General features: G+C 42.8%; 1 protein-coding gene across 1 annotated transcript in view; it reads right to left on the reverse strand.

The window, feature by feature from the left end:
• LOC124545199 (sodium-coupled monocarboxylate transporter 1-like) overlaps positions 1–12,111 on the reverse strand; it is a 172,770-nt gene that overhangs the window by 46,724 nt on the left and 113,935 nt on the right. Inside the window, exons 11-12 of the mRNA XM_047124063.1 lie at positions 9,267–9,453; positions 6,666–6,752 (exon numbers count right to left, since the gene is read on the reverse strand). Of these exons, the coding sequence (XP_046980019.1) occupies positions 6,666–6,752; positions 9,267–9,453 (274 nt within the window). The remainder of the gene's footprint in view (positions 1–6,665; positions 6,753–9,266; positions 9,454–12,111) is intronic.

A 12,111-nucleotide genomic window follows, 5' to 3' on the forward strand; every position in this document is an offset into this window, starting at 1 on the left:
CGGAGGGCACTTCACGTGCCACTGTCGTCACCTCCCTTTCCTGTTCCAGTCGCGTATGTTTCGCGGGAGAAACGACTGTCTGAAAGCCTCCGTGCGCGCTCTAATCTCTGTAACTTTACATTCGTGATCTCCTCGGGAGGTATAAGTAGGGAGAAGCAATATATTCGATACCTCATCCAGAAACGCACCCTCTCGAAACCTGGCGAGCAAGCTACACCGCGATGCAGAGCGCCTCTCTTGCAGAGTCTGCCACTTGAGTTTGTTAAACATCTCCGTAACGCTATCACGGTTACCAAATAACCCTGTGACGTAACGCGCCGCTCTTATTTGGATCTTCTCTATCTCCTCCGTCAACCCGATCTGGTACCGATCCCAAACTGATGAGCAATACTCAAGTATAGGTCGAACGAGTGTTTTGTAAGCCACCTCCTTTGTTGATGGACTACATTTTCTAAGGACTCTCCCAATGAATCTCAACCTGGTACCCGCCTTACCAACAATTAATTTTATATGATCATTCGACTTCAAATCGTTCTGCACGCATACTCCCAGATATTTTACAGAAGTAACTGCTACCAGTGTGTGTTCCGCTATCATATAATCATACAATAAAGGATCCTTCTCTCTATGTATTCGCAATACATTACATTCGTCTATGTTAATGGTCAGTTGCCACTCCCTGCACCAAGTGCCTATCCGCTGCAGATCTTCCTACATTTCGCTACAATTTTCTAATGCTGCAACTTCTCTGTATACTACAGCATCACCCGCGAAAAGCCGCATGGAACTTCCGACACTATCTACTAGGTCATTTATGTATATTGTGAAAAGCAATGGTCCCATAACACTCCCCTGTGGCACGCCAGAGGTTACTTTAACGTCTGTAGACGTCTCTCCATTGATAAGAACATGCTGTGTTCTGTTTGCCAAAAACTCTTCAATCCAGCCACACAGCTGGTCTGATATTCCGTAGGCTCTTACTTTGTTTATCAGGCGACAGTGCGGAACTGTATCGAACGCCTTCCGGAAGTCAAGAAAAATAGCATCTACCTGGGAGCCTGTATCTAATATTTTCTGGGCCTCATGAACAAATAAAGCGAGTTGGGTCTCACACGATCGCTGTTTCCGGAATCCATGTTGATTCCTACATAGTAGATTCTGGGTTTCCAAAAACGACATGATACTCGAGCAAAAAACATGTTCTAAAATTCTACAACAGATCGACGTCAGAGATATAGGTCTACAGTGTTGCCCATCTGCTCGACGGCCCTTCTTGAAGACTGGGACTACCTGTGCTCTTTTCCAATCATTTGGAACCTTCCGTTCCTCTAGAGAGTTGCGGTACACGGCTGTTAGAAGGGGGGCAAGTTCTTTCGCGTACTCTGTGTAGAATCGAACTGGTATCCCGTCAGGTCCAGTGGACTTTCCTCTGTTGAGTGATTCCAGTTGCTTTTCTATTCCTTGGACACTTATTTCGATGTCAGCCATTTTTTCGTTTGTGCGAGGATTTAGAGAAGGAACTGCAGTGCAGTCCTCCTCTGTGAAACAGCTTTGGAAAAAGGTGTTCAGTATTTCAGCTTTACGCGTGTCATCCTCTGTTTCAATGCCTTCATCGTCCCGGAGTGTCTGGATATGCTGTTTCGAGCCACTTACTGATTTAACGTAAGACCAGAACTTCCTTGGATTTTCTGTCAAGTCGGTACATAGAATTTTACTTTCGAATTCACTGAACGCTTCACGCATAGCCCTCCTTACGCTAACTTTGACATCGTTTAGCTTCTGTTTGTCTGAGAGGTTTTGGCTGCGTTTAAACTTGGAGTGAAGCTCTCTTTGCTTTCGCAGTAGTTTCGTAACTTTTTTGTTGTACCACGGTGGGGGTTTTCCCGTCCCTCACAGTTTTACTCGACACGTACCTGTCTAAAACGCATTTTACGATTGCCTTGAACTTTTTCCATAAACACTCAACATTGTCAGTGTCGGAACAGAAATTTTCGTTTTGATCTGTTAGGTAGTCTGAAATCTGCCTTCTATTACTCTTGCTAAACAGATAAACTTTCCTCCCTTTTTTTATATTCCTATTAAATTCCATATTCAGGGATGCTGCAACGGCCTTATGATCACTGATTCCCTGTTCTGCACATACAGAGTCGAAAAGTTCGGGTCTGTTTGTTATCAGTAGGTCCAAGATGTTATCTCCACGCGTCGGTTCTCTGCTTAATTGCTCGAGGTAATATTCGGATAGTGCACTCAGTATAATGTCACTCGATGCTCTGTCCCTACCACCCGTCCTAAACATCTGAGTGTCCCAGTCTATATCTGGTAAATTGAAATCTGCACCTAAGACTATAATATGCTGAGAAAATTTATGTGAAATGTATTCCAAATTTTCTCTCAGTTGTTCTGCCACTAATGCTGCTGCGTCGGGAGGTCGGTAAAAGGAGCCAATTATTAACCTAGCTCGGTTGTTGAATGTAACCTCCACCCATAATAATTCACTGGAACTATCCACTTCTACTTCACTACAGGATAAACTACTACTAACAGCGACGGACACTCCACCACCGGTTGCATGCAATCTATCCTTTCTAAACACAGTCTGTATCTTTGTAAAAACTTCAGCAGAATTTATCTCTCGCTTCAGCCAGCTTTCTGTACCTATAACGATTTCAGCTGCGGTGCTTTCTATCAGCGCTTGAAGTTCCGGTACTTTACCAACGCAGCTTCGACAGTTTACAATTACAATACCGATTGCTGCTTGGTCCCCGCATGTCCTGACTTTGCCCCGCACCCGTTGAGGTTGTTGCCCTTTCTGTACTTGCCCAAGGCCATCTAACCTAAAAAACCGCCCAGCCCACGCCACACAACCCCTGCTACCCGTGTAGCCCGCTTGTTGCGTGTAGTGGACTCCTGACCTATCCAGCGGAACCCGAAATCCCACCACCCTATGGCGCAAGTCGAGGAATCTGCAGCCCACACGGTCGCAGAACCGTCTCAGCCTCTGATTCAGACCCTCCACTCGGCTCTGTACCAAAGGTCCGCAGTCAGTCCTGTCGATGATGCTGCAGATGGTGAGCTCTGCTTTCATCCTGCTAGCGAGACTGGCAGTCTTCACCAAATCAGATAGCCGCCGGAAGCCAGAGAGGATTTCCTCCGATCCATAGCGACACACATCATTGGTGCCGACACGAGCGACCACCTGCAGATGGGTGCACCCTGTACCCTTCATGGCATCCGGAAGGACCCTTTCCACATCTGGAATGACTCCCCCCGGTATGCACACTGAGTGCACATTGGTTTTCTTCCCCTCACTTGCTGCTATATCCCTAAGGGGCCCCACAACGCGCCTGACGTTGGAGCTCCCAACTACCAGTAAGCCCACCCTCTGCGACCGCCCGGATCTTGCAGACTGAGGGGCAACCTCTGGAACAGGACAAGCAGCCATGTCAGGCCGAAGATCAGTATCAGCCTGAGACAGGGCCTGAAACTGGTTCGTCAAAGAAACTGGAGAGGCCTTCCGTTCAGCCCTCCGGAATGTCTTTCGCCCCCTGCCACACCTTGAGACGACCTCCCACTCTACCACAGGTGAGGGATCAGCCTCAATGCGGGCAGTATCCTGGGCAACCACAGTCGTAGTCCGATCGGGGTATGCGTGGGACGAGCTGGCCGTCCCCGACAAACCCCCATCTGGACCCCCACAGTGATGCCCATTGGCAACAGCCTCAAGCTGTGTGACCGAAGCCAACACTGCCTGAAGCTGGGAGCGAAGGGATGCCATCTCAGCGTGCATCCGAACACAGCAGTCGCAGTCTCTATCCATGCTAAATACTGTTGTGCAAAGAACGTCTGAACTAATCTACAGACAGCGCAAACAATTCGACACAAAATTTAAACGGTTATTAAAATACAAGATTGCCTAGTAAATGCAGTAATGCTGCTACTTGCGCACTGCTGACACACTGCTCGGCGGCGGAAGGAGACTACGCGATTTTACACTATTCAGGTACTAAAACGCGATGCTACAACTATCAAATACTATAATACGCCCGAAATTTATGAATTAAACAGTGCAAGTACCAAAAACACGCAAAGAAATTAAGAATTAAACTATGTAACAAATGAGTGAGCTAGGAGTATACGACTTGCTGCTGCAGCTGCTTATCCAACGGCGGCAGGGAGCACACTGACTGTGACCAACCGACACTGGCCGTTCAAAACAAAAACAGAAGACAGACGACTACGCGAATGTACACTATTCAGGTACTAAAACGCGATGCTACAACTCTCAAATACTATAATACGCCAGAAATTTATGAATTAAGCAATGCAAGTACCAAAAACACTCAAAGAAATTAAGAATTAAACTATGTAACAAATGAGTGAGCTAGGAGTATACGACTTGCTGCTGCAGCTGCTTATCCAACGGCGGCAGGGAACACTGGAACAATTGCCATCCTATGCTATCTACCAATGATAGTACGGTGTATTATTACTCATGCATTCGAGAACACTATCACTCACAATAAGTGGCCACGAGGGAAGATCTGTCATTTAAAACTTCTACGCGGCCTCGGTACCGACAGTCCGTACACGATGAATTTTGGTCCCATGGCTTCAAATGCAGACGTATATGTTAGTTGTTTCGATTAGATAAATGAACTCAAATTCCTGATTTAATGCCGTGCCCAAACTATTCGTCCGCACACCAGAAATGGCACGCGTGCCATTGGTTCACTAACATTGCCTTAGGCTATGGCTGAGCTATTTCTCCGCAAGCATCCTTATTTTTCCCAGAGTACTAGTCCCTTAAGGTACACAAGGGAGCTTCTGTCCCGGAGGTATTACTCAGTTCTACCGTATAATTTGTTTGAACGTTTTATACGCCGGGGAAAACTCAAGTTTCACAGTTTCTTTGAAGTTTGGAAGAGAAGAGATAAGGAAGTGGTGTGTGTCAAGTTTTGAGGACGGGTCGTGAGAATTCCTTGGATATCTCAGTTTCTAGAACACTTTCCTGCGGAAGATGAAGATCCCACGTCCCCTCTCACTCCGGGACACAGTTATAATCTGCCATTCTCGATCTCTGAGGTAACAGTAGTGATGGTGCTAGGGACATAGAGGCACTAAACAGAACTGCAGGCATCACTTATCATTAACAGAAACTACACGTGGACACGAACGTTTTGTATAAGAAACAGGTAAATAACATAGATAGCACATAGAATGAATTATACTGCCAGTTAAAGGCTCACAATCCCTATATATAAAAGGCAATGCCCCGACTGACTGACTCATTATTCTCACCATAGCCCAGCCCAGACCACAAAAGACAGAAACTAGAAATTTGCGGAAGGTTTTGATCTTATATTGTAGGTGTTGTTTAAGAAGGTATCGTTAGAAATTCCGTTGACAAGGGGGTTAAATAATGGTTGAAAGACTTTTTGAAAATACGTCTTTACTAAAGCAGTTTTGAAGCTAGCATTACGAAAATTCTCAGCCAGAAAAAAAAAAAATCGTGTTTCAGCATTTATGGAAATTCAGTCACTAACGGAGTACAATAGTGCCTGAAAGATTTTTTTATACTAAATCATCATTAAAGAACTAGTTAGGCATTTTTAAAGCTACATCTATGAAGTATTTGACTTCTCTCCTGTAAATAAAAATAACATGTTGCAGTGGTTTTGGAAGTTCAACTCCCTAAGAGAGTGAAATATGGGATGAAAAATTTTTATGAAATTATTTCATTATGAAAGCTTTTTCCAATCTAAATCTATGAAAATTTGTAATTGGCTTCTCTGTTAAAATTAAAAAAATATGAGTTTCAAAGGTTTTGTAAATTAAACCCCTAAGGGCCGACCGGAATGGCCGAGCGGTTCTAGGCGCTACAGTCTGAAACCGCAAGACCGCTACGGTCGCAGGTTCGAATCCTGCCTCGGGCGTGGATGTGTGTGACGTCCTTAAGTTAGTTAGGTTTAAGTAGTTCTAAGTTCTAGGGGACTGATGACCTCACAAGTTAAGTCCCATAGTGCTCAGAGCCATTTGAACTATTTGGAAACCCCTAAGAGTGTGGAATATGGGATCAAAATTCTTAAGAAAATATTTCGTTCCTTTAAAATCTTTTTGACGCTAAATCTATGAAAACTGGTACTTCACTCCTCGGTTAGATAAAAAGAAATATGCGTTAGGGGATAAAAGTTTCTATGGATACGTCACCACAAGAACACAAAAGGCAACATTAACAAAAAACACGGAATCTATCAACCAGAATCAGTTTTCGTCCAAAACTACATTCGGAAAATACCATGCTTCTACGGCATGAAAAGCTTAGAGGTCGTTGAAATTTGTGAACAATATAAAAATTCGGTTTACGGAGAACAAGAAACTCTCTACAGACCATACAGTTTATGAATGTAACGTAGCAGGCGATAAGCTAGTATAACATATACTGATTACACTTACGACAAAAGACCCTTGCATCCGATAACGCACTTAGTTTTTTAAGACCTATATTAAGTGCACGATAGTATTGGTAATACAAAATGCATTTAATCAAAGGCAAGTTCTAATAAATATACAACTTGACACTACATTCAAAGGAAAGTGAAGAACGCATTGTCTTCCCGAATCACTGCAGTTGTATGTCTGTCACTAATCCCGAAGGAGGTACTCACCCAAGTGTTGACCCAGGGCAAAAACATGCCGGCGGAGAAGACACCCAGCACTGGACCGTTGGTCATCGAAGACAGCGACATAGACAACTGAAACAGCAGGCAGAATGTCGCTCATTTCAAATTACTCGTAAATGTGCCATAAGGACAAATAAAATTCTTTATAACAAGGAATAGTTCCCACATAAAATTTGAGATTCATTTGTCAACTTAATGTGCAGGACACTTACGATCCATCTGATTCTTAATTTGATCTGATAGTAGTAAATAAAATAACTGACGCATAATGCAGCCTACTTCTAAAAATTACAGTTCATTATTCTATCATATTGTACGTTGCGTTCCTTCCTCGAACTCCCTCTCCCAATTTTCCGACAAAATTCCTAGTCATCGGACAAGAACAAACGAGTACAAAAGTATAAAAAGTCTAAATAGCTGTTAACGCAGGCAAATCCATGGATATTACTGCTTAGGGGTAACTGCTGACAATTTCAATAACAAGGTATAAATGAACTCCAGAATGATGAAACCCGAGATATCCGAACAGAACTTGAAAAGATACCTTTCTAACCATAGATGATATCCAAAACGTTAAAATCTTTTATCGGTACTTCGATAAAGTGTACATGAGACACGAGTCAAGAAGCATATACTGTAGTGTTGAGCTTGTACCAGTTACGATTAAGATTGAACGAGGAGAAGCATGTTTCCTAGTAAGCACATTCAACATGTGCGAGAGCCTTACGAACATATTCACTCACCGGCCGTGGAAGACGTTGCAGGAAAGGCTTTGTGAATCAAGGAGAGGTTTCCTGTGAAAATTGTGAGATCGCACTCTCCAGAATTACTACACACGAAAATTCCACATAGATACTTCATTAAATGATAAGTTAGCTCCACAGCGCTGGTGATTTCATACAAGGCAAAAAAGAATGATAAAATGTTCTTATATACGGTTTTATTCAATCAAGTTTCATGACTGAAATTATTAAACTGTGCATCGCAGAAACACACAAAGATCTTTTCTGATGACGAACAGGAATAAGTCGCTTTGCATTTGCCGACCTGTTCGACATATATGCTGTTTCACGAAGTAGCTAAGTTTTTGAACGTTTAATGCTACGTAAACAAGTAGTTTAGCAAGTGGGATTCACTTGCAGATAGACGACGCGCTAAACGGAAGGGGCTGCTCTCTAAATTCCGAAATCCGATCTTCGTCGAGGACGTAGAGCGTATATTATCACCACCAACATTCAAATCGCACAATGCCCACCATTCAAAGGCAACGGTAATTAGAGCTCGTACTGCTGCGTTCAGACAGTCGTTTTTCCCTCGTGCGATCTGCGAGTGGAACAGATGGGGGCAAATATGACTTTGGCCCAAATTGTGCCCTCCACCACACACCGTTTGGTGGCTAGCGGAGTGTTTATGTAGATGTAGATGTAGATGTAAATCCTGTAAAATGTTCGGTAAATGATACTTGTCTGAATTTTCCCACATAATACTAACGATAACGATTTCCTAAGTAAGAAAATGAAAACAGCAAACATGATCTGACGAAGCATTGAGTTCCATGCAGACTACATTTTACATAGAATTAACTCCCTGAAGGGAAGGGAATGTATTGATATAAGGTATTTTATTAAAGTACTTTGTCTATTAAGTGAGTGATATTACGATATCAACTTGGAATGTACAACGTCTCCACAAGAATTGATGTAACAGTGGTAACCACTCCACACACCTTAAAGAGGCCAAAGGACATATAAATTGGACAACAGCTAATTTAGATACTTGTGGTTTGGTCTGAAGTATCAGGATTTAGCCTCTTTTCACATTATGCGAGATGTCGTGCCCACTGACAGCAAAAAGACGCGTTTAACAGTCGATATGTTGAGGGTGCATTTCAGGCTGGAGGTAGTTCTTTGACCGTGAACAAGAATGAGGATGGTTATTTGGGCATTCTTGGTCACCAAGTGCTGCTCTTCCTTCAACATCATCCTGTCTTCCAGATGACAACAGCCGGTTTTGCAAGGACTGCACACATACAGTACACTTCTTATATGACGGTCGCTCATGTACCCTGTTCCCCCTCAACTGCCCAGGTGAATCTCTCGATCTAAATCCTTTATAAAATTGCTGGGACTTATTCTAAATGCAGATCAAACTTAGCAATCCACATCCCGGCAACTTGGTAGCAGTACGGGATCGGGTCATCAATAGCGACTTCAGCTGGATGAAGCACAACTGAAGAAACTTTGACCTCAATTCCTCAACAACGTTAGTAGTGTGATGTCGTCTGTGAGCTGAGTAACCAGTATGCTTATTTACCAGTCTGAGAAAGGCCCTTAAGGAATTCCTATAAACGATGTCAAGAAAAGGTATTTCCAACAATTTTTTCTACGCAGATTGCTTTATGCGACGTCACAGTGGACGAAATGTTGATTACCACAAACACTGGGTTTGAAGTTGTAATACAGGACTTAAGGCGGCTGTAATAGAGCAGTATCCTTGTTTTAGCTGTACGGTTGAAAATCGGAGTACGTCTCACAGCTGGACTCCTGAAGCAGGGGACCTCAGTTGGGTCAACAGGGATAGACTCACCTGCAGCACTGTGCCGAGCTTCTCGACCACAAACACGAGCGACGTGCAGATGATGCCGAAGATCACCACGACGCTCTTGAGCAGGATGTCGGTCTGGCGCTCGGAGAGCGCGTCCTGCCCGTAGAACGTCTTGAAGAAGTCCTCCAGCACCACCGCCGAGATAGAGTTGAGCGCAGTCGACATGGAGCTGCCAAAATGAGCGCAATGAGAATCTACAGATCTCAATTTTTGCGTAAAACGTGGTCTCTGTGATCCGCTCAACTAGCATTACTACGAAATTTTATTGCTCTGACCACTCTAATGAAGCACATAATTCAATACATGACACTTTTCCAACATCACTGTTGTTCACACATATACATTTGAACGTAGAAATATATGGCTTACACTTTTTTGCTGTGACCTGTTGGGCACGGCAAAAAAATAAAACACACAAAATTTTTGATTTCAATCTACGTTTATTCCTAAGCAAATGTTGGATCTAGGTGTCTTGTTGCAAGTATATGAACAGTGATTTTTGAAACAATTTTCCCCGATCTGTCGACACATTTGATGTCCTTCGTCTCTTCCTTGTGCTCCTCTTTAAATCTCTACCGTACCGTACTACTCCAACAACTTCCTTTTCTTCTTAACATTTCATCAGCTTACCTTTCCCTATTATTTTCGCTCTTCCCTGACCAGTCAAAACATCTCACATTTTGGTGAGATTTGTTGGATATTAGTCATATTTTACAAGGACGTAATTGGTAAACTACACAAGATAATGTTAGTAGATTGATATTCCACAAATTTATGTTGACCACTATATCTGTTACTATTGGGTACAAGAAGTGTAATATTCATATTGTAAAGTTAATTCACTGAGGAAAGAGGTCGAATTATTCTTTCCGTGTTTATTTATTTATACTATTTCTTTTAATTAATATCTTGTCGTTTTTTGAGTCATCGGTCTTCTAACTGGTTTGATGCTGCCAGCCACTAATTCCTCTCCTGTGCCAACCTTCTTATCTCAGAGTAGCAACTGCATCTTGCGTACACAATTACTTGCTGAATGCATTCCAATATCTGTCCTTCTCCGCAGGTTTTCCGTCCTACAGCTCCCTCTATTTCCATAGAAATAATCACCTGATGCCGATGTCATATCATCCTGTCCCTTCTTCTTGTCAGTGTTATTCGATTTTAAGTCTTCGCAACCTCTTTTAAATTACTGGATCCCTTATCTCTTCTCCGTTGACCCCTGTTTCTTCTCCTATAACATCAGACAAAACTTCTCCCTCATACAGGCCTTCAATATACTCTTTCTACCTATCCACTCTCTCCTCTGCAAGCCAACCGTTGTCGCCGAGCGGTTCTAGGCGCTTCAGTCTGGAACCACGCGACCGCTACGGTCGCAGGTTCGAATCCTGCCTCGGGCATGGATGTGTGTGGTGTCCTTAGGTTAGGGGACTGATGATTTCAGATGCTAAGTCCCATAGTGCTCAGAGCCATTTGAACCATCTCCTCTGCATTTAACTATAATTCCCATTGGCTGTTAATGTACCGCCCTTGATTTTAATTTCTTTTCTGTACACTGAATCAGTCTTTCTGAAAATCATTTCTCTTTCAATTTTCTTACATTTTTCATGCAGCTATTTTGTCTTCGCTTTCCTGCACTTCCTGTTTATTCCGTTCCTAAGTGACCTGTATTCCTGTATTTCTGAATTTTCCTGAACATTTCTGTACTTCCGTTTTGGTAACGATGTAATAAGCAAGCAGTTGCATGAAAGAAATTGAACTTATTTATCGATTTCGGGCATTACAGCCCTTTTTCGGAAGGTTATAGATATCACATTATTTTTGTGTTTTTATTGACATTCGCAAATAATGCGACAGATATGCCCTTCCGAAGAAGGGTACTGAGTGCCGGAAACCGACAAAAAAATTAAAATTCCTTTATGCAACCGGTTGCTTATTATTTCGTTATTTCAACTACAGATGCTGACAATGGACAAAAATACTAAACTGCTTTCTTTTATCGATCATCTGAAGTATTTCATCTGTTACACATGGTTTCGCTGCACTTGCTTCCTTGCCCCTATTTTTCGTTCCAACTTCTGTGACTGCAGTCTTTAGAGATGTCCATTTCTCTTCAACTGTAATGTCAGCTATTCATTATCCCGATGTATATAGCCTCAGAGAACTTCAAGCCTATGTCTTCATTCTTCAGTACTTTCGTATCCAATTTCCGTGCCCACTGATTCTTCCTGACTAGTCTCTGAAACTTCAGCCTACTCTGCATCGTCGATAATTTGTGATCTGAGTCTATACCTGCTCCTGGGTACGCCTTAGCATCCAATGTCTTATTTCAGGATCTCTGCCTGACCATGAAGTAAGCTAACTGAAACCTCCCCGTATCTCTTAGCCGTTTCCAAGTGTATCCTCAAACACATTTTCTATCTCTTCATCCTCTGCTTGCGCTGTCGTCATGTATACCTGAACTAATGTTGTTGGAGTTGATCTGCTGTCCTTTTTGACAAAAACTATCCTACTGCTGAACTGTTAACAGTAACACCTCTCTGTCCTGCCTTTCTATTCATAACGACTCCTAGTCCCATTACTCAGTTGTTTATAGGTGTTGATATTACCCTATACTGGCCCGACCATGTATCCTTGACTTCCCTCCATACTTTACTAATCCCCATTAAATCTAGATTCAGTCTAAACATTGTCGTTTTCAGATTTCCTGGCTTCCCTGCCACATTCAAAGCTCAGACATTCCACACCTCGACTCGTAGGACGTTATCCTTCCTTTGATTATACAATATTTGTCAAGGTCACTTCACCCTTGGCTGACCCGTCCCGGAGA

This window comes from Schistocerca americana, chromosome 8 (assembly GCF_021461395.2).
Source record: "Schistocerca americana isolate TAMUIC-IGC-003095 chromosome 8, iqSchAmer2.1, whole genome shotgun sequence".
Taxonomy (NCBI): Eukaryota; Metazoa; Arthropoda; class Insecta; order Orthoptera; family Acrididae; genus Schistocerca; species Schistocerca americana.